The 27,195-nt window shown below is 36.8% G+C and overlaps 1 protein-coding gene across 5 annotated transcripts in view; it reads left to right on the top strand.

Annotated features, from left to right (window-relative positions):
* LOC136841665 (succinate-semialdehyde dehydrogenase, mitochondrial-like) overlaps window positions 1-25,672 on the top strand; it is a 46,724-nt gene extending 21,052 nt beyond the window's left edge. For 2 of the 5 annotated variants that reach the window (XM_067108844.1, XM_067108843.1), the window contains exons 2-10: window positions 12,431-12,590; window positions 12,942-13,072; window positions 14,106-14,276; window positions 16,792-16,908; window positions 17,214-17,357; window positions 17,674-17,817; window positions 19,165-19,323; window positions 19,830-20,052; window positions 22,990-23,217. In XM_067108844.1, the coding sequence (XP_066964945.1) occupies window positions 12,443-12,590; window positions 12,942-13,072; window positions 14,106-14,276; window positions 16,792-16,908; window positions 17,214-17,357; window positions 17,674-17,817; window positions 19,165-19,323; window positions 19,830-20,052; window positions 22,990-23,192 (1,440 nt within the window). In that variant the 5' untranslated portion in view covers window positions 12,431-12,442 and the 3' untranslated portion in view covers window positions 23,193-23,217. Of the gene's footprint in view, window positions 1-8,975; window positions 9,286-10,463; window positions 10,668-12,430; window positions 12,591-12,941; window positions 13,073-14,105; window positions 14,277-16,791; window positions 16,909-17,213; window positions 17,358-17,673; window positions 17,818-19,164; window positions 19,324-19,829; window positions 20,053-22,989 lie in introns of those variants that run through there. The other 3 variants (XM_067108841.1, XM_067108845.1, XM_067108842.1) reach the window with 3 other exon arrangements.
* Window positions 25,673-27,195: the final 1,523 nt, after the last annotated feature.

Below are 27,195 nucleotides of genomic sequence, written 5' to 3'. Positions count from 1 at the left end.
TTACACACTTGCAGTATATGTTTGTTCCTATGGTTTTACAAATAATTGCCATGTTTGCAGGTGTTTTCCTCAGCACAAGCTGGAATCGGTCATTGAAACTCGGTAATAAGGTAAATTAACTGTTAAATGGGTGATTGGAAGAATAATCCCTCAAAATACACGTCACAAAGCACTTTTCTTTGGTCTCTGTCTAGCATGTACTTCTGGCCATGCTGCTGCTTGACCAAGTTGAAACTTGACTTTTGTATGGTAGTGGTATGCTCCTCATTAATAAATGGAGACAGAAACTTTAAGGAAACCATTTTTATGGTCATGAGCTTGTGTTTGGCTGCTCTATGCCCCTCTGATAATTGATCCGTACCATTATTTTTCATCTTGTAGAGGTAGGCTCAGCAGTCTTGTATACCTCAATGAGGATTCTTCAGAGTGGAAAACGTTTTAAGAGTTAGTGGGAGAGGGGTAAGAATTATTTGCTGGTGTTCTCGAGAGGTTAAACTCCCCTGGTGACATTGTTAAATCCTGATTTCTTACTCCTAAACCCTCCCATATCTTTCCCCTCTCCCTCCACATATACTGCTCTCTTTTGGTCCAGGGAGAGTACACACAGGAAAGTGAGCGGCCTCCAAATGTTCTCTTTAATGACAGGTCGTGTGCCCAGGCTGGACTCTCCCCTGGTGAGACCTTCACCTGTATATTCACCTCCACACTGCCTACTGCTGATCATTCTTCAGTACCAGATGTGTCATCATCCATCAAGTACCCCCACAAGACATCTGTCATTTGCAGCTTCCTCAACCACAATAGCCTCAGCTAAGTTAGAGATTGCTCCTGCTGCTGTTAACTCCACCATGTTGATTTACTCTGTCGGTCCTCCTGTATCAGTTGTCTTTCCCATGGAAGAAGCCTCAGTGGCATCAACTATTGCTCGGACTTCAGTGACAATGATCCTTGCCTTGACCAGTACTCCTGTACTGAAGGAGTGGACATGAGCTAGGGCAATGTGAAAAAAGAAAAGTTTAAGCACTTTCCTTCCTCCTTCTCCTTGTTGAACTCTTCTTTTTCCTTCCCATCTTCTCTTGCAGGAAGAATAAGAAGTCCAAGAGGAACTCTCACAAGAAGTCCCTCAGGGCTTCAAGTGAGTTGCTTTTTCTGGCTCAGAGATGACTGTCCACTGCTGCTTGTTAAGGCAGCAGTAGGTGAGGTTGACATGGGTACCTTTATTCGGCCATGCCTAGTCAGACTTGTGACTTATGAACTTGTGTGTAGTCCAGAGCATACATGGTAGAGTCAGCACTACCATGTCACTCAGTTTGTGGATAGTCCTTTGACCATCCACATACAGACAGGGAGTTTGAGCATGACAAGTCTCTGTTACTGAGACAATCTCTACATGTGATGGTGCTGCTCCCCACTCTACTTGTGGTTCACCGTATGCCCCAGAGTTGCATGTGCATGATAGCTCTCATGCCCATTCTCCCATGGTCTCTAGTAGTTAGCTTTCACAGAACATAGGAGCTCCAAGGGATGGTTGATCAAGTCTCAGAACCCCATTTTGTATGCTGTATAGGTTGTCCTTGGCCAGGGGTACATCCACTGGTATTGGTTGTGCTGGTTATTTTCCATGGTCCCATGAGTAAACACTAGAGCAGGCTGGTGTACCTTGCTTTTTCTTTCGTGGGAGGGGACCCAGCTCATGTTTCCGGGAATATGATGTGACTAGACAATCCCACACCTTGAGAAAAATTCACTAGAAGTTGTAGAGTCTATGGGATTTTACAGTCTTGTCTTCTTCGTAGAGAAGATGACTGATGGCTGGAGTCTGGTCATTGGTCTTTCTTTGTTGAACAAGTTCATTCTTCAAACTCAGTTCAAGATATAAATGGCATGATCAGTGTTGGATTCCATCTATGAGGACACCCTCTTGTCTTCTGAGTACCTATTGATCAGTCCTTCAGAAAGTACCTCCACATTGTCTGCAACAGAACTGTTTGCTAGTTCAAAGCTATATGATTAGGGATGTCAATTGCCAAACAGGTGTTCACATGGATGTTCACCTTGATATCAGCTTGGGCTCATTTGCAGGGTATACACTTCTTGTGTCACCTAATGATTGGCTACTTCTAGCATCCTCAGGCACAATTGCTTGGGAATGGAGAAAGCTTACTTTTTGTCATGACTTGAAAATTTTGATAAACTGGGAGAAGTTGGATCTCATGCTCAAGTAGCAGGCATATTACCTGGGCATGTTCATATAGACGCAGTAGCAGAGAGTGTCTTTCCTTCAGACTCGCGTGTCAGCAGACTTGGGGAAATTACAGTGCTGTACCTGTCTCATTAGGGACAACCAGTTTAGTTTGGGCAGGTTATCTTTGGCCACCTGTTGTTGTTGGAGGAGCTCATACCACACATGTGACTCTACCTGCACTTGCTACAGTAAAAATTAAAGTATCACAGGTCAGCTCCAGGCAGTCATCTCTCTCAGTCCATGCCCTTCAGCATGGAGATCAGAGAGGAGCTTGGTTGTGGCTGGATGACAGGAACCTCCTTTTGGGAGTTCCCTGTTAGGGGGTAGTGCTGCCAGTGCATCTCACATGGTGCACAGTAGGCATTACCTAAGGTTCTCTGCAGTGTCCCTTTGGCCCCTAGCTGCAACTTCTTTTATTCCTTTTACTGTGCCTCTGTTCATACTCTCTTTCTTCCATCTAATAATTATTTCATAGTGTAACTGAGGTTTTCCTTCAGTTACACCTTTAAAACCTTTTACTCTCAATTTCCCTTTCAGCGCTGAATGACCTCAGAGTTCCTGCTGGGACAGTGCTTGTCCTTCAGGCTAAATTTTATATTCCAATCCATTCCATATGGGAGTTCACCCAAACCCTCAACCTCCCAAACACGCACGCTGAAGTAGGGCTTGGGCACAAACCATGGCAGCATGTTTGTTCAGGGGCAGAGGAAGAACCTCATCTGCACATCAATGCTTTGAAAATGTTAGCAGTGATGTTGGCCTGCAAGCATTCCAGGAATGTCATGATGGATCGCTTGGAAGTGTTGATGAGCAATACCACCACCATAGTGGTGTACATCATGTAGGGAGGGAGAATGGTTTCCTCTCATTTCTCTCAGTTGGTATGGCAAATGCACAATTGGGCAGTTCACCATACCATCAGGCTGTCAGTTAGGTCAATTCTAGGAACGAGGAATGTGAGACAGATCAACTCAGCAGTTTTGATTAAGTACTAGGGACAAATTGGCCCCTGTACCCTCTTGTAACAGAAAGGCTGTTCACCACTCAGTTAAAGAGGAAGCTCCTGGTGTTGTGCTCGTATTACCAGGTTGGTCTGCAGTGATGGAAGACACCTTCCAGTACCCCTGGGACAATTTTGACACATACTGATGGAATTCTAGGCCTTCCAATTCACAAAAAGACAGCCTGTGACCTCGAGAGATTGCATAGTTGACTAAGCTTCATCTTTAACCACCCTTGGCAGGAGACTTTAATGAAGACATTCTTTGGCCTCCTGGACAAAAGGCAACCTAGAACTCTAAGGCTGCAAAGCAGAATGACTTTGATGCAGCAAGTAATGGCAAGACCTCTAGGATTAGACGAGCCCAATTGTTGGTGCCGTGTCATGGAATGATGCTGTTGTTTGAAAACAAGCACTGGCGATAAGTTGACCTTGGTTTATAAGTACAGTAACAGGGATTGACTATGACATTGAGGAGGCAGCCAGCTGTCCCCAAGTTAATGATGGTTGTCGTGGTGACAGTAAAGTTTAGCTTGTCTCCCAATACCTGACCAATTCCTTTGGGAAGAGGTTTGGAAACATGGGCCCAAGACATGCAGCAAGTATATCTCCATTAAGGATAGTAATTTGAAAGGTCATACAAGGCTGCATCCTTCTTCATTATTTTGGTGAGCAGACTGCACAAAGAGATTGAGGACCTGAGGGGCCAGGGGTAGGTGAACAGGTAGAACAAGCAGACGATTCAGAGAGCAGAGACGATGAGTAGCTGGAAATAAGCAGCCGAGGATGAGACAGGTCACTTCCACAACATGGTCACAAGCAGCAATCAAGTAACTGGTCAAATGGATGACTAGAGGAAGACAGTATATGGCTTAGTCCCAGAAGGGAGTTAGGAAAAGGAGAATGAGGACTGAGGCCAGTGGGGTACTTCATGGAGCAAAACCCCATTAAAGTTCCGACAAATCATGGTGGCAATGACATTAGGTCCCGGAAAGGTTTTCCTTGGTCACCTGTTTTCATCATGCCTCTCAGGCACCTCCATCAACGTTCTTTTCCACGATAATTGAAGCAGCATTGATTGGTCTCAAGCATCCCTCCCTCTCACCTCATCAGCTTGCTAGGACCTTGCTTGTAGGCTGGATAATAGGAACCTCCAGAGATGCTTGTGTTCTTAGATGGATCAAGAAGGGGTGGGGTGCACACCAGGAGGAACACTCCACTTCAGGTGTGTGGACAGCAAATGACCTTCATCTGCACACAATCATGAAAATGTGTTCAGTGTGGAAACACTTTGAAATTGTGTGATAAACACTAGTTAATCATTTAAAGAGTGCCAGAAGGGGCTTCTTGCACTGTAGTAGTACTTGGAAATCTGTCTACGGGGAACTGGAGCATGTGATGCAGATTTTGACAAGTAGCAGATACCCATAACAATACAATATAGGACATGATAAAAAAAAAAATCAACTAGTTTGAAACACAAGCCCAGAACAAAGGAGAATGCAAGTGAAAAATTTTGATAATTTGTCCCAAAATTAACTATGGTGCAGCTTACAAATAGGAAGCCAAGCAACAAAAGTGGATGAATTCTAAACAGAAGCTCAGAACAATGGAGAATGCAAGGGAAAAGCTTAGCAATTTATTAAAAACGGGAAGCAGATGCCCTTCAGAGGAACGTCACTAATGGAGTAACACTCCCACCCTGTCAACTAGCCTTGTGATGAGGAATAGCACTAGCCCAGGTGATTCAAGGAATGGATGTTCAATGTTGTCCACAGATTTAATTATGTGGAAAAGGTATGCAAGCCTCTCAACATAAGTTTGGACATGACTTAAAGCTCATCACAAAAACAGAGCCATCCACCAACTTTTTGTAGATAGTACATGACACAACGTACCTGTAAATGAATGATTTTGTCTTTTCCTTCAGAGATTTAGCCTTGAAGATAACAGGGGGTCCTGAAGATAACGGGGCTAAAGATACCAGGTGACATTTGCATTGTTGTTGATTTTCCTCCCCCCTTTTTTCTTAAAGAATAATATGTCAACAGGTCGTAGAAGAGCTCAGTATGAAAATTATGTAAAATAATTTTATTTTTGTTTGATTTTAAACAGCAATTTAATTGATTTTACATCATTTTCATACCGAGCTCTTCTCAGATCTGTTGATGTAGTATTTAAAAAAAGGGGAGCGGAGTCAACAATGATGCAAGTATCATTTACAGTTTTTAGTCAACACTTACCTAATCTGAATCCCCTCTTGCCCTCAAGGCTAAAACTCTGAAGAAAAAGACAAAAGCATTGCGATGTTGTTCCATTTTATAAGCTTCTGCCAACAGTTGTTTCAGCCATTCACTCATCAAGGCTACAATAGATCCAGGATAGAAGTACAACCAGTCCCCGACTTATGATGGAGATCCATTCCTATGGCTTGTTGTAGGTCGAAATTCAGCGTAAGTCGGAACAATAAGTAATCGGCGACGTTACATATGGTTTTCAGGTTTATGTTGGAACCGTGGTAACTTCGGTGTTATGTTAGACCCACATTGTAACATCGGGTTTTCGGTGTTATGTCGGAACCAGATTTTTTATGAATATTTTTTAATAGTGTCGTAAGATTGGAATGGCATAGGTTGAGACCGCCGTAAACCAGGGACTGTACACTACAATATATAGTTGAGCACAGTCAAAAATTAAAGATTGTAACAAAAACCGAAATAAAAGCTGAACCAACAAAAATTTCACAGATCAGGCTCATTCTTCATGATACTTTTAAAAGAAAGGTTCATTAATGCTGGTGAGTCTCGATGGTTTGCAGTAGAACGTTTTTCTGTTGGAGGGAAGAATAGTCTGAAGACTCCTGGATATTCAGTGTAAGCTGCTGCAGTGGGATGCTTACTTCAGCGACCATAGACCGCCCATAGGCATCCTGGTGAACAATTTCTGTGTCTCTAATAAGGTAATTTACTGGCAGGTTATTTGTCGTTCACATCCACAAAATGTTGGTGTATGGCTCTGTTGTTGTGATGGGTGAAAAGTCATATCCTAAGGGTTGTCATCTTGTGCCCAGCGTAACTTACATTGAGAGGCTTGCATGCCTTTTCCAAATACATTTGTAAACAACATTCGTCATCTATTCCTTGAATACCCTGGGCTAGTGCTGTTCCTCATCACAAGGATGCCTACCAGTTTAGGGCAACTGAAAATGCCTAAGTGATACTCTCGTAGGGTGTCTTTGGTGTTACTCCATTGGTGATGATCCCCTGAAGGGGATCTGCTTCTTGTTTGTAAGCTGTTCCTTAGTCAATATTGTAATAAATTGTCAAAGGTCTTCCCATGCTTCTGCTTCCTGTATGTAGGCTCGTCCATAGTTAATATTGCGATAAACTGTCAAAGTTTTCCCATGCATTCTCCATTATTCTGGGTTTGTGTTTAGAATGCATCTATTTTCTTACTTAGCATGACCTCTGACATGTTGCTAAGGGTATCCATTGTTTGTCAATATCCGCGTCACATGCCCCAGCTCCATGTAGACAGATTTCCAAGTACTACACTACGAGATTCGAGAATCCCCTTCTGATGTGATGACGAATGATAGACCTTTTGTAAAAACCTCGGCACTCTTCCCTTGCATGAAGAAGCGGCCCACGTTTTTGTAGGTAGACGTGACGTACGGGGTTTTCGTTCAAGGACATCAAGGAACTGAAGGGCCTTCTCTGTGCTGGTCACATTTGTAAAGTTGAGGACTGAATTAAATTTCCTGATATCTGCTAGTATTTCTTCATCGTCTGCTTCTTGGGTGGTGACGACGATTTCATCTACATATCTGACAGGTTCATAGTCTCTGGTGTTTGCAGAAGGTCCTGTCTTCTACAGCAGCCGAATATATGGCAAAGGGAACTCAAGGGGTGATTCCATTGCAACGCCATCCATCTGTCAGAAAACTCCCCTCTCCCTCTGGGCGAGAGGAAATGGGCCTCCAGTGTGCATACCACTAGCTTATCTTTCAGTTTTTTAGGGGGAGTTAGGGTTGGGTCCATTACAGATCAGTGAACATTATTGAAGAATGTGTCAGTGATCTGCCGAACTGGAAATCCCGAAATAGTTGAATGTCTCGTTGAACACTACATGCTTACTCATGATTCTCAGCAATACATTGAAGGAGCAAGTAACAAAAACTATGTAAAAATTTTATCGTTAATAAGAATAATTCTGTATTTATTTTAATTTTCCTGTGTCTTACTAGCAACCAGTCAATTTATGGCTCCTATAGGTCTCCAGTGAAAGAATAGTCCTCACCTTTCCCCGCAAAGAACAGCACAATTTTAAGTAGGCATTGTTGCCTTTTCTAATAATTGCAATAACAGTAATTTTGTAGAAGCAGAATTGTATCTGTTTTTTTTATATTTTTTACATAAAACAGTAGTCTAATGAACTCATACAGCTTTTTTTGTACAGAAATGATCTCATTAACCCGTTCCTAGTTAATCTCTTTTTTCATCTTTCTGAAATAATAATTAATTCAAAGAGATACGGTGCGTTCAGATTCTTTAATTTCTTTTTCTCACATTAACTTCCGTAAATACTTGGGAAACTGATTTAGAAAGAAAGTGTTTATCCTACTGTTAATAGTTACCCATTTGGCCATGTTGTAATTATTATAAATTAGTAATCTCTGGCGGGTCCTTGTACATTTTCAAAATAAGGTGGTTCTTATATTTTGTAATTGTCTTTCAGTGTTTTCTCGTCAGTATCGTAGCTCCTGCAGAATAGGAGAGTCTTTAGTTCCTTTTTAAATTTGCGTTCTTCTTGTATGCTCTTCACTTCAGGCGGTATTTTGTTGTATAGTCTTGGTGCGCAGTATACAAATGCTCTCTCACCTGACTTAAAATTTGTTTTAGGTTCAAATAGCCTATATGCTTCACTGGTATACATGTCTGATTACAATATTCATTTCGGGTCTAAAGAAGCTTAAGCAGTTTCTCAGACAGGCAATGTTGGTTCATCATATTTTAGTGCTTTAAAGACTGTAAGTAGTATTTTATATTCTAATTCTAACTTTTACTGGGAGCCAATGTAGTTCAATGTGTGCTGGGATTATTCTGTCACGGGAACGTAGTCCTTTTTATTAACCTGGCGGCTCTATTTTGTACTCCCTGCAATTTTCGTAGTAGGTAGTTAGGGAGACCGTAGTATATAACGTTGCAGTAGTCAAGCCTCGAAAGTATGTGGTTGCAAATTGCTGTTTTCAGAGTATCTTCGTTTAGGTATTTTCTAATAAGTGCAATGTATCCAATATGACAGTTACAGGGTTTTGTCATATGCAATATATGGTTCTTCATCAACAGTTTATCAATAAATACTCCTAAGTTCCTCACTGCTGCTACAATATTTATTGTTGACGAACCAATAGTTATTCTTTTTAAGTGTTCATATTTTCGTAGTGCTCTGTCAGATCCAAATAGCATACACTCAGTTTTGTCTTCATTAAGTTTCAATTTCTTGGCCTACATCCATTTTTTATATCTTTCATTATTGCAGCAATTTTACTAATGGTGTCTTCTACTGTTTCGACAGTAATCCTACCTGTTCCCTTCCACAAATTCCCAGATGTTTCATTATTGCTGCCATACTACTAAACAATCCTGTTAGCAAAAAAATCCACCAAAGTAAGAACTGAACTGCGTTAGAGTCGGTCAGGTTACAAGTGGACATTGTTTCAAATTGACCAGGTTTCGAGACGAACTGGTTACGAGTTGACAGGCACGTAGTGATAAGGAAAAATGGTAGCAGGACGGAGAGAGTAATAGAAACCTGTAATGAAATCAGAGATCATGATGAGTTACCTGAATTATAATTTCTTCATTCGTTGAAAAACGAGTGATTGTTATCAAAACGAAGTGATATGGCAACGCAGAGCCAGTCTCGCTTCTGTTTCGGTGCGAGTCCAGACTCCTCTCGGGTAACGCATCGTTATATGATCTAGATTTATTCTGTTTGATCTCACACTCTTTAATCTCTGAAGACATTTCCTCTTGAGGTACGTATTATTCATTCACCATAACCAGTCATTTTAATTCAACTTGAACAATTGGGTGAATCGCCTCACTCAAGTTCCCGAATGTCATTCAAGGCTAAATTTATGCACTAGACCGTAAGTTTATGGAGAGTTATTGGCGTTTCGCCTCCACGTATGCTAGGTAATACTCTTAACACTTATTTTCCCTCGGTATTATTCGTTAACTTGTCCATTTCTGCTGCTCATTGTCAGTATAAAAGATTGCTGAAAGATAATGAAGCAAACATAAAGCAAGTTTATACTTGAGATTCTCTCATTATTATAGGTGGTAGTGAATTATCCAAAAAATAAATGTTTGTGTATGTAAACGGGAGCAGTAATTGTTGTTTCTTGGTTTTTTATGCTGTATACTATATACTATATATATATATATATATATATATATATATATATATATATATATATATATATATATATATATTATATGGTGAATTGTGATGTGGGAGATTAAGGGAATATAAAAAGATTGTTTGCAGAATAACGAGCTTAGAATTTGGTTTTGCACCGCTTATAAAGAAAAATTTCATTTGAAGTGAAAGAGGTTTAAGTGTTTACCAAACTGAAAGAACCGATGAGTGTTTAGTCGGTGGAAGTCCAGTCGAGGGAGCAGTAAATTACAGCGTGAACTTACGCGTTCAAGAGCAATTGCGTGAAGAATAGACACAAGAAAATTAAGTTATGAAACTAGATTGAAGTGCCTGAGGTGTTCGTGAAATCATGAAGACAAACTGTCATTTTGACGAAAGTAGTGCCTAAGGGTGATGAAATCTACATGATGGGGGATGTGTTTCAACTTTCATGTTTATATTACGTGTGAAGCGAATAAAGAGTATAGTGGGAAATCGCTTGAACGGTACTGCCTAATTACGTAAATTGATAGGAGATATTAAAGGAAAATGGTTAAATAGGAGGAAAACAAGACGTTAGTAAAAAAGTAAAAGGTGTGAGTTAAGTGTTCTCAAAGAAGGAATGAGAATGTAAGAAGAATGGATGATTGTATGTCGAATGCGTGTCAGGTGAATAAAGAGTAAGTATGAATGCGTTCAAGTGTTAATAGTAATTCTGTATAGGTTTTATCAAGTACCTTGGATGTTTTAAAAGCAATTTTTCTCAGGTTTGTTAACAACAGCTTGCGTTCCAATTTTCTTTTCAAGTCGGCGCAGTAAGAAGCTGCTCGCCGTGTAAAGATAACGTAAATGTCAATACTATACTATTTTTAGCTTATTCAGTGGTGAAAACAAGAGCCTGGTACAACACTTGATATTGACCTTATCTTTCAAGAGGTTCATCGCAGTGACTTAGAACTTCGGTGTACAGTATCTCTCTTCACGTTTTTCAGCATGGTAAGAATGTACCGCCTTTCACAAACACCGTTCACGTGTCCTCATCTATGCGAGATATTCCACTCTCACTGCTTTTTATGAAATGTGTTCTTTTAGGAAGGGAATCAAAATCCTGAACTTGTGGTTTGGTGAAAGTACCTAATAGTGGAAGAAATCCACGTGCACACATTATTATATATATATATATATATATATATATATATATATATATATATATATATATATATATATATATATATATATATATATATATATATATATATATAATGTGTGTGTGTGTGTGAACTAAGCACACAAGATTTACAAAGCTTGTAATGCATCACACTTCTAGAGAGATGGGAATCAATATAAATTTAAAAATGGGAAACAATGAGTGAGGCTGAGTCTTTTAAATGTTCAGGAACAAATATTACAAAGGAACAGGTTCCCTCGAGCTGGACTTCAGTGAAAGACTAAAAAAGGCACATCGGACAGTGGCAGGCTGAGTCAGATTTGGAAATCAAATAGACTGAAATTGCCTGCAAAAATAATATGCCAATACAGGTCTACTACGACCTGTATTGCTATATTGACTTGAGTAATGGTGTTAAAATTAACCTGTATCTAAATGATTTTGCTGGTTTGAGAATATAATTACCAGTCAGAAGGCGCGATAGCGTTAGACATAATGCCATAAGGGAAATTACGGAAGTTCCATATGTAGATGAACTAATGATGAAAGTGCGATTGAAAATGCTTGGTCATAACCTTCACGCAATCGCGGGGGGGGGTGAATAATACATGATAGTGTCAATCGGGCTTCTGTAGGCACCGGTATAATTGGATGATCCAGAATACTGTACCCAAATAACTAGGGAGGCCGGAGAAGGGTGACAAAGCACGGGAAAGACGTGAGTGGCGGAATTTCACTGGCTTGGCTTTGAAGGCAATGATTTGCACACACACAATTTATATATATATATATATATATATATATATATATATATATATATATATATATATATATATATATATATATAGTGATGATGCCAGATATAGCTATTTGGCAGTTTCTTTTAGATTATTTCACCATCGCTATATGAGTTTAAAGCTGTAGTAAGCAGAATTCTTGAAGATTCTGTCACTTTAACTCAAATGTCTTTTATCCATTGAGATTTTAGGGGTTCAAAACTCGTCTGTAGCAAAATACGTTGTTCTTGCTTAACTCCTGTGAGCTTAGAGATATAATTTTCTTTTATCTTTTTCATACTAGAATGTGGATTTTTGTCTCATGATAAGTCAAATAATTTGTTGTAGTTTCTTTAAAACCTGCAAATAGCTAAGTTTTAGTCAGGGATGTAATGAGGTTAGACAATAACACATGTATATTTTTTGTAAATGGAATTTTTCTCAAATTTTCACCATGAAAAATTATGTAACTTTAATCTCTGATAATAATATGTAGTATTAGCATTTGCCAATTGTTGCCTATAAACACAAGTAAGGTGAAAAGGAAAAGGAGGCAGTTTTTATGCATTTCTGCTTTAGACTGAATAAATGATGATTGCCTCTGAACAAACCCTAATTCTGTGGGAGATGGAGTGAAGCCATCCCCCCACCACTCTCCGGGCACGGTATCAGTGTTACCACACGTCACGATGTTAATAGTTACCATATATTTTTTCCTCGTTGGATGAAATTGCAGTAATAGTTGAGAAATCAACTATTTGTCAAATAATATACAGTGTAATCATTCTTATCTCCTTTTGATGCCCTGTGAACAGATTTGTAAAAAGATGTCTGAAGACCTGATGACCCAGGCTTTCATTGATGGTACATGGACCAGTGGCGGAGGCGGTGTATTTGATGTTTTTGATCCAGCTACAGGTCATCCTATAGCTCAAGTCGCAGATTGCAGTGTTGAAGATGTTAAGAAAGCCATAGGTGAGGTGTGTTCGAATCAAACCAAAGCCTTTGTCTTTAGTTGTCCTTATATTTTGGAAATGGTTAGCTTTACTATCCTACTGAATGAAGAGTACATTTTTTAAAACTTTTATGATAATGCCTCTTTTGTTGTCGTTATTGTTTCTGGAGTTGGATTTTGGGTGACTTGTCAGAAAGTCATAAGTATTCCAAAGGGTTAACTTTGTTTTGTGCATAGTGTTAACTACTCAGTCTCATGTCATGACATCAAAGAAAGGTAGAGACAAATTAGATCAATTTGTCAGCTCACCATTTGTCAAGTGACATCATAATGAAATAGGTGACCCTTCTAAAGTGTTCACTTCATTACAGATGCTGCAGAAAAAGCTTTTGAAACATGGAAGCTGAAGACTCCCAAGGAACGAGCGGCTGTCCTGTTAGCAATCCGAGATTCTTTATTGCAAAATAAAGACTTCATTGCAACGACACTCACAAGGGAAAATGTAATTAACATTTTATCTTGATTAATATTTAGTCTCATAGCATATTTTGCTTGTAAGTACTGTATGCATGTACATTTATTTGCTTGAATAGCATGTTATATATATATATATATATATATATATATATATATATATATATATATATATATATATATATATATATATATATATATTTGTAAATGTGCCTTTGTTTGCATAATTTGTAGATGGTATTATAGTGATAAGTGCAAGACAAGTAAAATTTTTGTAGTAGCTGTGTTATAAGAAATCAAAGTATGAAAGAAATAAAGTACCTGGAAAGGGCACCAGTTGATGATCAAGTTTGGAAATATACAGTAATTGTACATTTTGGAACTTGCTTTTATATACAAAAAAATTAGTAAAATATTGTGCATGATTGCTGAAATCATTGAAATTTAGAGGGCTAATGAGATAGAAATTTATAAAAAAAAAAATGCAAAAATGAAATGTGAGTGATATAAAGAGTCAGGATGTACCAAGATGGTCTTGGTGTGTAGATGATTGTTGTTGTATTATTATAAAGTAGCTTGAGACCAAAAGTAACATTTCTAGATTCTCATTGGTTTGCCTGAGGGATTTGTTCATCAGTGAGAGGGGGGGGGTGTTAAAATTGGAGCAAAGTAAAGTGAAAGAAGATGGGCAACCAGATGGGAAGGGACAGCATTAAACAATGAAAATAGAAGGCCAAAAGCAATGCAGATGAAGCTAAAGGATGCCATAAAGAACCTTGAAGAATGCCTACAGTGTGTACTTTACTGTTACTTAGTGACAAGTGCTGCTTGTTTTGAGAATCGTAAGACTTTAAAATTACCCATTCTTGGATTTTCTGAAATACTGTAGAGGGGAATGGCACAATATATGTTAGCAATATTTAGGTGCCAGGAAGAAAACTTTGTATCATTATGGATATGCAATTCTCTCTGCTATTCAGGGTTCTGTATAGTTAGGTTATTTGTTTTTACATTATGCCCTTTGTTTATAGTTTCCAAAAGATTGTATTTTGAAATTACAGGGCAAACCTAAAACTGAGGCTCTTGGCGAAGTAGGCTTTGCTGCTTCCTTTTTTGAATGGTTTGCTGAGGAAGGAAAGCGCCAGTATGGTGAAACAGTGCCAAGTCCGGTACCATCCAAGCGTTACATGACAATACGTCAGCCAGTTGGGGTAGCAGCTCTTATTACTCCAGTGAGTATGGACAGGATGCCAACCACCTGTGTTTCATTTTTAATTACCTTGTTTAACAGGCATCTAAACAGTTCATGAATTAGTTGGAAAATGTCATCAAATGAGACAGAACTCCATTATTTTATAAATGTGATTTCAGTAAGAAAGGGTATAAGACTTGTGGATGGTAAAGAAATGAAGTTGATAATTGTGGGATACAGTATTTTAATAAAATTGTTTTTTTTATATAACCCCTCTAGTTTAAATGTGCCAAATCTTGCATTTAGCAGCTCTCTGAACACATTCCAGTAGAAAAGAACCTTTTGCTAGTAGGTGTCTCCCTGGGTGGCACCTGAAGAGATAGTACCAGTAATTAAGTCATTTCCTGTACTGTCCAACCTACCAGTGGAAGTGTGGCATTAGGAGGTGTGCACATGGTTGTGCAAACTAATGGTTTGATATTAAAAATAGTTATTTTTTTAATCTCATGTTTGAGACAGCCTGCCAGTTTACATTTGCCTGAGTAGGTGAAAAGGACATAATGCCATAAGAAAAATAGATGGTTCTTTCATAGAAAGGACAGGAAATCATGGGCATTGTCTACGGGACAGTGTCCTTCCAAAAAAGAGGTTGGAAACCAGATTCTGACCGTGTTGGATGGTTTCATGGTGAATATTTACATTGTGAGTTTGCCAGACCCCCAAATTAATTGAGGATGCTAGGTCTGATTTGTCAAGGTGGCAAGAAGGCCTAGGTAGTGGCCCAGGATGAGAAAATGCACCAGTTTCTAAAGATTACAAGTAGGTGGCTTCACAACAATTATCCAGAATCGTCAGCCAGCAGGTGTCTTACTGGCAATCAAATAGCCAAGCAAAAAAAACTCAGAGAGGCATCCGAGAGGTAATTGTCCCTCAGTCACAGTTCCTGCATTGAAAAGCTCATGCTGGGCTTTGAGCCATGAAGGGCAGCATAGAACAATTGGCTTATGTTAAAGCCTTTGTCCATTCTGCCTCCAGATAGGCCTCAGCAGGTTGCATATCCAGTAGGGGTTGAAGGCAAGAAGGTGACTTATAGGAGTTACAGTCCAAAGGATCAAGACCTAGGATAAGTCTTCATCTGCTGAATTGTGGGATTTAAAATACTGTACATTGCTGTATGAGACCCCAACGATTATCCTATCACCACATCTATAACTTCCATGTTCATCGCTGAACCCACAGCAATGTGGATAGCAAGGGGCCTCTAAGCACACTCTCATTAGGTCCAATTGCTCTTTTTCTTATATTGAAGGAGTGAGCCTGCAGTGAGAAGTCACTGGTTAAATTCTGTCTGGGCTATCAATAAACTAGTTCCACCTTTACTGTCCATCAAAGGAGCCAAAAGATCTTGAAAAGGACCCCCACCTGGTATGCTGTAAATATATGAGCTAAGAAGATATTCCATTTATTCCTCTGCTGTCTGAAAGGATGCCTTGACATGATTCTACATGCTTCAGCACAATATGGAAAACTCCTGGGAACTTGGAAGCTGCTGGACTGGCTGATGTGAATGGGATTAAAGCCTCTGGCAGGAGACTCGAGGACTAAGGAGCTGCCCATTTCACAGGGGAGAAGAAATAAGGTGTTGGTTGGCCTTACTATTTGCTCTGGTTGAAGTAGTATTCATTTGTCTAAAATTAGCCTCATAATAAAAATGGAAATGAATTGTGCTTACCAAGGAGTATGCAAATATGCATATAAGCTTCAATCAAGACGTTGATAATATTCTTACGCCTAAAATACCTTCAAGTCTTAACTAGGTCTTACAGAAAATTAGGCTTCAAGCCGTTATAACCAGGAGCCATCGTTCCCTCTGATAACATCTTAAGAAGCTTCTTTAACTTGATTCCCATCATTACCAGGATAAATATGGCCCCCGGTAAAGAAAATAAAACATCTGTTTTGATTTTAAAGTAGTGATAAACTCATGTATCCACATGTATTTATATACATATATATGTACTCTTGTTAAGTAGTGAGAAACACATTTATCCACCAGTTTATTTATATAATGTATGTATTGTTTATGTTATTTATTTTGTGTATATTTAATTGTAATGATTAATTGTATACAGTACTGTATATATATTTAAGTATTATTAATTGTATATAATTTGATTACTGCACTATATTTATTTAATTAATTTTTAGTGGAGTTGTTGTTCACCCTTAATGCCATTCCTGGCATTCTCCAGTCTCACAGTCAAGATTACAACAGGGAGACTGTACAAAACGTGTGTGTAACTTTAATTTAAGCCCATTTTTTTAATGTATGTTCATGACCTTATTTCATTATGGCAAAGGAATATTATCCTGAATTGTTATCAGGCAGTTTTACTTTCATGAATTTTGTCCTTAAAGATAGCCATAGTTTTTAATTGCAAAAAACTTTTTTTTAAACAAGCTTTAATTTTGCTTCATATAAATTTAATCTTAACATTGCATCATTTAAAAAACTCTTAAAAAAGTTGAACATAACAGACTTTTCCTTTTTTCAGTGGAATTTTCCCATTGGTATGATTGCACGTAAGGTAGCTGCTGCATTAGCAGCAGGTTGTACTTGCGTCCTTAAACCAGCCGAGGACACTCCCTTGACGGCACTGATTCTTGCAAAGGTAGTTTCAGTCAAATGTTGATAGTTATTGAACAGCATACAGTCATATAAATTAATGATTGTTATCCTAACAAATTTTTAATTATTCTTTGTTAGTAGCCCAAATGTATATCCCATTGGATAGATTTTGTGTATATTTGCTGTGATATTTCATTGATAATATATTCCTGTACAGTATCTGATTTGCATAATTGGATGTACAGTATATTAGAATTACTTACTGTAATCTGTTATGAAGGCAGTTTTTACTGGAAGAGAATACAACGTTAATCTTGTTTTTCCATCCCAACCTGGCTTTGTGCTCAGATATGCCAAGATGCTGGTGTCCCATCAGGTGTTGTGAATGTGATCCCTTGTTCTCGAATTCGAGTACAAGAGATTGGGGGCATTCTCTGCCATTCGCCTAAAGTTAAAGCTCTCTCATTTACAGGATCCACAGTAGTTGGACAGGTAAGCCTTTAAATAGCTAAATATTTTAATTTCATTATTTTCCCAAAAAACTTTCAGAAGAAAACTGGAATGCCTATCTCATCAACGAATTAGCAATTATTATATAAGTCTTTAAGAATTATTAGATACATATACCTGGAGTTGTATTCAAGATTGTGCTTGTTATTTTGAACATAGGTGTCTTCCAAAATCCCTATCAAGAGATGAGTATATTCTTCAAGTATCAAAGTTTTTGGAATAGAGTACAGTATTTAAATTTATATCCAGTAGATTTAATTTCGTATAAAACAATTCATGCAAACTATTTCCTTTATAGTGGATTTACTCCCAGTGTGGGCAAACTGTTAAGAAGCTTTCACTTGAGCTAGGAGGTGACGCCCCTTTCATAGTATTTCCCACAGCTGATTTAGGTGCTGCTGTACAGGGGGCCATGGCATCAAAGTTCCGAAACACTGGGCAGGTAAGTGCATAAATGTTACAAAAAACTCATTTTGTTGACCTAATAAATTTCATTACTGATATTTTCTCTGTATGGACAAGGCAGAAAATTTTTTTAAAAGAACAGAATCTTATACAAAGGCTTATAATGGTGGTATCAGAGTAAAAAATGAAAGGAATGATACTTCCATTCACTTGCAACTGAGTTTGAAATGCTTTTAGTGATTCATATCTTCATTATTAAGTCTGGCATTGTACAGGTTTCGTGAAGATAGAATTGCAAGTTCCCAGCTTAGTAGAGAACTTTCATGGCAATCCAATTTTGTGTTCATTCATTTTTATGTATCATAACATCACAGCCTATAGTTTTTTATTCTATCATGAAATATAAAATATATTTAACCAGAGTCACATAAAATAGATTAAATTGCAGTCCCTTCTTGGTATAGAATGTGCAAAATTCTTCCTCTGTATAAATACAGTATATTGAAGAAATTTGCTTAGTTTATTGTCATACAGTAGTAAGAAATGCTACTACAGTTGTTTCCATAAATTATTCATGTAATGAATATTTAGGTTTACATTATGTAAACATATGCAGATACAGAGTTTTGTATCATAGTGCCTTTTCTTTTATGTGTAAGCAAATGCATGCTAGCTCACAAGAAGCCTCATTTATGAAGTAACATAATCAATATACTGAACAGTATTGTAATGTAAAGGTTTTTTTTTTTTTCAGTTTTAGATCTGGAACCTAAGAAGCTTCCCACAGTATATATTTTTGGCCTTTTCTGTGATTGATGATAACAGTGATGGATATCTTTGCATTTTTAGGTTTATATTTGTGTTTGACCAATTGATTATATTGAAAGAAATATATTCATAGAAATTTCTTATTCCTTTTTAAACCTGGTGTAATTTATTTTATCTTTTTGTCCTGCAACAAAATGAAGAAACCTGCAGGGTGTAGTAATGCTTGGTTGAAATACTGTTTAGGAATCGGCACTTCTGTTTATTTTAAATAAGAGTAAATGTTGTAATGCTCTTTCAGTTTTCAGTCAAGGTCTTAAGCATTATCTCCAGACCTGACTTTCAATGTAGACTTGTTGGATTAAATATGAATATGGTAGATGTTTGTAAGTCACCTGCCATTATTATAATTTTGCTTTTATTCAGTTGATGTGGCTACTGGTAATTTTTTTTTCAAAGAATACATTTTTTTTATTGACATTTTGAAAAGCAAGCATTATTTGAAATATAGGTAACAAATAGCATTATAAAAATTAAAGGAATAGTACAATATATGGTTTTCATAAATGCATTAATCTTAGTGCACAGCACAACAAATAGTTATTTTTTGGTGTTACAGACATGTGTAACAGCAAATCGTATTTTCATTCATGAATCCATCCATGATGAATTTGTGAAATGCTTTGCTGCAACTATGGAAAAAGAACTGAAAATGGGCAGTGGGCTTGAACCAGGAGTCACCCAAGGACCTATCATCAACAAGCGACAGCATGAGAGGGTTTGAATATCCTGTTATTTCTGATTTCACTCGTGCATTGTGCAACAGCATGAGAGGGTTTGAATATCTTGTTATTTCTGGTTTCACTCTCATGCATTGTGCAATGTACATATGTCATTAATATGCATTGGGTAGATTACACTGAATGTTGATCATAGTCAAGATATTCATCATATATGAAGAGTAGTTTATATATTGTAGTATTTTGTACTGAAGCTGATTCAACAGTTTCCCTAGAGAATGTGTCTGCATATAGTCATGATTTTTTTTTAATGTAGACACATACAACCCAAGCATATGATATACACATGGTATTTGTTTGTATGCACTTCCAAATATAAATTTATTATATTGAATATATAAGTACAGAATACACCATGTATACTTTCTCCTTTATACTATTTAATACAAGCATAGATGATCATACTGTTTATATCTTTTTTCTGTTGTGCTTATTATGTAACAGTATATTTTGCATATCATCACTATATGATTTATTTTTACAGCTAGTTAACTTAGTCAAAGAAGCAATAGCCTCAGGAGCAAATTTGGTTTGTGGAGGGTCATCCCCTGGGGGCCTATACTACACCCCAACAATACTAACAGGAATCACACCAGAAATGCCTATTTCAAAAGAAGAGATATTTGGGCCAGTAGCTCCCATCATGAAGTTTAGTACTGAAGAAGAAGTCATTAAACTAGCAAACATGTCCCAAAGAGGATTAGCAGGTTAGTCTCTAGAGAAGTTACAAACTTACAGCCATTTTTGAAGGTAGTAAATATGTGGCTACTCTTCACAAATAATAAAAATCCATGATTTGATCAGAAGAGTATGAGACTGGTTTTGGTGTTTTCTTTTCACCAAGTTGTACAAGGATAATGATTGTTGAAGGAGCTGTGATATTATGTAGTTTATATTCATCAAATAATAGGGTATTAGACTTTTTGTTATTTTTTTTTTATATTATTATACCTGGCTTAATAAGTGTTTTCCCTTTAGGACCAATTGAAAAGCAGTGGAATTTTTACTATCCAGCCAGTGTGTTAAGTTTGTTGGGTCTTTTTGTCCTAACGTGCCTGTCTGTTAGCAGGGGTAACTGATTAGATTTGAGTGCAGATCCAAATCTGGATCCAGTACACTTAAATCATAGTTTTGTAGGAAGTAAAGTCCTAATGCTGCAGTATTGTTTTGGATCAAAAAATGGTGTAAGAGATGATCTTGGTTTATTGAACTTTAGTTTCCTTCTGAGATTAGTCAATTAACTAAACTAGATTACGTAGTTTCAGCATTTTAACTTGTCTTGTTACACAGTAATATTTGGTACTTTGCTGCACATGCATATATATCTCCTTAAACCTTTCTCACCATGGAAATAGGCAGACTACATTCAGATGAGGCATGATTTTGTTTCAAAATTTGTGCATTAATATTGTGTGAGAAGCCCTCAGTATGCATCCTAGATGTTAAAATTTTTGCTGCAATGCCAAGAATTGCAAAAAACTTATGTAGACTCCCCCTTAGTTTTAATGGGTTTCATTAAAATGTGTCTGATAAATTATCTATTCTAACTTGAAGTCATGCAAAGATGTCTATGCAGTGATATTCTCTCTCTCTCTCTCTCTCTCTCAAGTTTGAATGAACAGTATATTTTCGGTTAAATTTTAAGTTTTACTTTGCCTCTCCTCTCTCTCTCAAAAGTTTCAATGAACAGCATATTTACAGTTATTTTAAGTTTTTTTTTTTTTGCTAACTTTACAAGCTTTCTAACTTGTGAGAATGGGAGATCAGGACACATTTCTTTGAATGTATTGTGCCTCTGTTGAGGTAAGCATTGAGTTTGATACTTGATGGTCTGTCAGTTATAATTAGTCCCAGTTGCTTTTAGAAATTAGGAGAGAAAAGATAAGACTTGAATAATTAGTTTTCCAACAAACTTTAGTTATATTTTTCCTCTTATATATGTATCCATTCCCTTTGATCTCTTCCTGCCTTAGCTTTACAACTTCTTAAATTTTACCTCTCATTTGAGACAGAATCCTGTGGGCAAGCTGTATGAGAGGCTGTGTATGTGACTCAGTAGCCTCATCTAACTAATGCCTAATTATAATAATCATTATCTTGTTACTCACATAAACCTATGCAAATAAAAAAAATTTTTACTAGATACTGATAGTCTTGACCTAGAATTACCATAGGTTTGGTACTTAGAGTTACAGTACCAATTCACTAGTAAACTGTTCAGATGTATTGGGATGTTGTATTAGAATTTGAAGGACTTGAGAAGTACAAGTTAATGTAAGGGTTCTGCACTCATGCTCATGCACTTTATCACATAAACACACACTGCACCATTATACTTGAGGAGGTAATTTTTAAAATTATTTATTTGATGAAAACAAGTGAACTGGATTTTGAGTACAGTATTGTTGTCATAGGAAATATATGAAAAGCAATGTCAACAGTATTATCTCCCTTAAGAAAGAAAAGATTCCTGGGAAAATGCAACACAAAGTTATACTAAAAATATCCTGAGTCCTGTTACATTCCCTTTGCTTAGGTTCATGAGAGTATTACTAAATAGAGATCCTTTTGGGTATCATCAGTTATTAAAAGTTTCAGCTTTAGATATATTTAGACAATTTTGTTTACTTACACTCATGGCCCATATTATCCTTTAAGGAATATTGTCTATCATAACCTATTTATTCTGATGTGAATACGAACCTACGCTTTCATAGATAGTTAATTGTGCTGAATCTCAAAACACAAAATCCTGTCAAGTAAGCCTACAGTTGCCCATTGCCTGAGCTAGCCTTGCTATTCCATTTTGATTGTATGATGTCTTTGAGTGCTTTGGGTGTGCTTGCCCTCGTGTTTCTTCTGCTGCAGGATTGTTAACCCCCTCCCCCCTCCCCATGTATGATCCTCCTCCAGTACCATTGTGTTACCCTTTTGGACTAGTATTTCTCTAGTAGCCAAGTAAATGAAGAATTAATTGAAATTTGTGTGACTTTGAGGCTCGAGGTCACTAGTGTGCTTTTCTTGTTTGTAGTGTGCGAACCACATGACCAACTCTGTCTGTGCTTTGATTTGTGTCTCTCTCTCTCTCTAGTGTTGCGAGCACCTTTGTCTGGAATTATGGCAATTGTGGAGGAAATAGCCTGATTTCAGACGTTGGCCCCTAAGGGCATATTGTCTATATAATCTAGATTTGCTCACTAGCAGTGAATAGGTACAAGTGGTATTCCAAATTGTGTGACCTTTCATTTAGAAATTCAGTCTAATTTGCAATACAGTATTATACCCATAAGACATTCGTTATACACTCAGTGTTTGGAGGTTCATAATTTGAACCGCACCTTACCCATGATGATGGTAACTATGTTCTTCAAGGGTGCATCGTTAGTTTTTCTAAATGTATGGTTTTAGTTATAAATGATTTGTTTAACCAGGCCTGTGAACTCTTTTAGGATGTTTGGTTTTAAAAAATTCCATTTTTGTATATTCTACATAAGTATATACAGTATAGGACATAATCTGTTTTAAGAAATAATTCATATTAATAGAGAATGGAATTATGCAAAATTAATTTTCAGGAGTAAATATATTCATAGTGAGTTTTTGCATATGGTAAGGTTACTATTTTCCATTTTATTTTCAAACAGGTTACTTCTATTCAAACAACATTAGCCAAGTTTGGAGGGTAGCAGAGGCCCTAGAAGTAGGAATGATAGGGATTAACGAGCCTATGGTATCAACATGTGAAGCACCCTTTGGAGGTATCAAGTTCTCAGGACTTGGCAAAGAAGGATCCAAACATGGGCTAGATGACTTTTCCAACCTGAAACTTTTAGTTTTTGGTGTTTAGCTAAAATAAAAGTAGATTAGAATGATAGATATGCTCATTTTACATGGAGAAAATATCATCAATTTCAGTGTTATTGTTTGGTCTGTGTGCTAATGATAGAGAGAAAGACAGGCAGGTAAGATCTAGGGTAGATTCAAAATGTTATGGGGATTGTTGGATTGCTAATGGCAGAAGAAGAGGAAACTATTAAAAGTTGTGTAAAGACGAAGTTCCTAGATCTTGATAAACAAATTAAGTAATGATAAGTGGAGGCAAACCATAAGCGAGTAGTAGTATCATATCCAGAGCTGATTGACAGTGCAACAAGGAGAGTGACGTATCCCATGCATACACTCTCTCCCTCACTCTTTCTCTCAGTCAATCTAGTGTATGGTTGATTATCCTTACAATACATTTTATTGTTACTGTAGATTAGTTTAATGAGACCTTTGAGTTACATTTGTAGACCAGTTTTTTCTGTCATTTTAGAACAAATTCAGTACTAGTAACCAACTTTGACTCAACCCAAAAGTTCCTAATACAACAGTATTCCCAGACAAAGGTAAATCTTTACACTCTTTGTAATATTGAATTGAACTTTGTTTCCATTTTTGGTTCCTCATCTTAGTAGTGGTATGCATATTCTGTAGTTTATACATTTGCCTTATTGTCATTTATGGACATACTGGTTTGGGCCAGCTGTATACAAGTGTATCATGATTTTTGTAAGAGAATACGTATATTGAAATCTCCTGAAACTAGAAAGAAAAGAAGGAAAAGGGAAAAAATAACATTAATGAACTACGTCCACAAAACAAACCAGTTAGAAATTTGTAAATCCAAATGTGATAGCAGTGTACCCAATATATTTCAGGTCAACTTTAGCAGTACAGTACTGTACTACTGTGTACAGTATTGCTAACAGACAGTATCATAGGAGATACTTGTGCAAAATTTTAAATGGTGTAAGAAATTTTGGTTTCCAGCATGTATAAGAAATACCAACAAAGAAATTGATGAGAAGGAAAGACAGACATATGTTTTGGTAAATGGGCTGACCATGGAGTGGATATGACATTCAGGTTACCTTCACAGCACTAAATTGCAAGGCTAACATGAGAAGGCTGTGAGAAAAAAATTGAGAGTTGAAAGGTTTGGGAAAGTTGAAAGAGATGCTAGACTACTGATAAATATTCTATTTACGAATAAGAGTAAAATGTTATGATGCATTTCGAATACTTGTACAGTAATTGCTTCATGCTGCAGAGGCATAGCACTTACCAACAGAATAGAGTTGATTTCAAAATTATTCTGAGATTCGTGGCTAGAGTGCATTTAGACGATCATATCGCAAACGAGGAGGTACTGGAGAAATGTGATATTCGCAGGTGGAAAAGAGATGAGAAAGTTTGGGAATGAGTAGGGGAGAGGAGTAACTTACGTGACCAGAGAAATGATAGCTATGGAGGTGTCGGTGCCAACCATTGTGAAAGCCCACAAGGGTATTTAGAAAGGATGTAGCTTTGGACTTATCCCTAATGGGGATTCAAACCAAATGCTCAACAGTAAATGAAACATGATAGATTCAGGACCCTGGAAAAAAGGATCTGACAAAATTTTGATTGATGAGATGATTTGTATTCACTTACAGAGTACATATTTAATTTCAAAATGTGCAAATATTATAAGTAAGTTAAAAGACAAGACACACTAAGGAAATAAATCTTGCATGACTTGGTCATGACAAAGTCCTTTGGGAAGAGTTTATATAAAACATATATACAGTAGAACTCCAGACCTCGATGCTAATCCATTCCAGAAGAAGCATCAAGACGCAATTCAGTCGAGATCCAAATAAATTTTTTCCGTAGGAAATAACTGAAAATGAATTAATCCATTTTTGACCACCAGTTATTGCCCTAACCTTTCCTTTTTTATAGTAAAAACATTGTACATAAATTACAATTACAGTAAATAAGTTCAGAGTTAAATAACATGCTGTATAAGATGCACTTTTTATTTTTAAATGTACTGTATACTGTATCAAAAAAACTCCCCTACTTCCAATGCACCCGCATTACTGATGGGAGACAGAGCGCCATAGGCTAGGCTAGGTAGTGTACTGCAGTGGGTAGGCTCAAAAATTGTTGCTAATAATAAAACATTGAAAAACAAGCCTAATTATTACAGTAAATTGATAAAATATTGAAAACAAGCCAAATTATGTATGCTATCACAAACTTACAAAAAATTTTTTACAATACTGTACATTGCCACTTTGCCTTTCACCCATTTGCCTTGAGTGGATGTAAACAAACCATAGTGCTGCCTTTTTGGCTTGTTGCAGTAACACAAACATTCAAGTGCATAGTATTTTTTCCTTTTTTCTTTTTTTTTTCATTTTAGTGTAGTTATTTATTCATTATAGTGTATTATTATATTATACTGTTAAATGAATGAAGTAGTTAAGATCATCAATAATAAAATTGTGGGACAATTAAGACTGAATGTTCACTAACACATTTAAAAAAAAAAAACATTCCGTAAAATGCAAAAATATACATGATTATTAAAATAATTGTAATTCAACTTGTGAATTTTAACAGTAAGGAAGACTATAAAATACATTTCATCATATCGATCTTGGAGAGGGTATTTCTCTATTGTTACTAACATCATCATCAGTTTTCAGTCATAAATTTGAGGACGATCCGGGAATAAGTGATAACGCATCTCTACGACAAACTGTTGTGGGACTTTTCAAACTACTATATTACAGTTAAAATTGTTAAATTCTTGTTTTCATGAAGAAATAATTATGCAAAGCAAACTATTGAGCAATTTTTGCAAGCTTCAGTCAAATAATCATAATCATGGCAATGTTCAAACTTAGTGCCGTATACACAATTTGTGATCGAAATGTCTATAAATAGAACAGAAGTAGAGGGCTGTCACTGGGTAACAGCTCTCTATGGCAACCAGCCAGCCAATAAGGTTTTAAGGGTTTAGCTATACAGTATTCTGTCTGAGAAAGTTTTGCTCATTTGAAGCTGGCGATGATGTAAGTGCGTGTTTTTTAAATGCAGTATGTAGTTTCTAATGGTAAAAATGTATTACCCGTACTATGCATTTTTTAGAACATTATGAATACACACAGTGTGTACATATGTGCTAATACCTATATGTTAAAGAGAGAGCGAGTTCATCTCTTTAATCTCTCAAGTAATGTTAATGCATTTCTGTTTCTGTTTCCACGCGACTATCAACAACAAAATTTATATGTTTATTGTCTTCCAGAGATGTATTACCTGTACTATACATTTTTAAAACATTATGAGCACAAACGCACACAGTGTGTGCATATGTGCTTAATATCCATTGGTTAAAGAGACTTGTAAAGTCCCCACTCAATGCGTTCTCTGTAATGAACATCCCGTTTTCTGCGGTGCCTTCACATTCGACCTAGGGTCGGCCGAACACAAATTATTATCATTATATTGTGAATTGTATATTTTATTGTCTGTTCAAGTGACTATGCATTATGTATATGTAACAGAGTATTTTTGTAACAGACCAGACATTGTTAATCATTATGTTTTCTGTATGTACCTGTCTTGTTTTTGTAGAGAAATAGTTTGACCTTAGGTCACCTGTAAATCTTTGTACCCGCAGTCTCTGCATTATACGCAGACGTCCACACGCCGCTTTATAAGCGGGTCGCTTCATTAATAACCTAGCAGTACTTGTCTTCCTGCTCATTATTTCGCACCTCTCTCACAGACTCAAATTAGCAGTATCTTTTCCTGAGAGAGAGATTATTTATAACTCTTAAGGCTTGGCAGATGTACAATTATTTTATTATTCATGGGATTTCGTAAAAAAAATAATTTGAGTAGCAGCACACACGACTCAGGTCAGACGTTAACACACCAAACCACCAACCTTATGAATTGACACTCTACTTTCAACAAAATGTTTTCAGTTTTTAGAATTTTGGATCAAGGATTGTGTACTTGTATTTCAT

This window comes from Macrobrachium rosenbergii, chromosome 9 (genome assembly GCF_040412425.1).
Source record: "Macrobrachium rosenbergii isolate ZJJX-2024 chromosome 9, ASM4041242v1, whole genome shotgun sequence".
In the NCBI taxonomy this organism is placed as follows: Eukaryota; Metazoa; Arthropoda; class Malacostraca; order Decapoda; family Palaemonidae; genus Macrobrachium; species Macrobrachium rosenbergii.
Note: the sequence above shows the minus strand (reverse complement) of the source record. Positions and strands in the feature narration are given on the sequence as shown.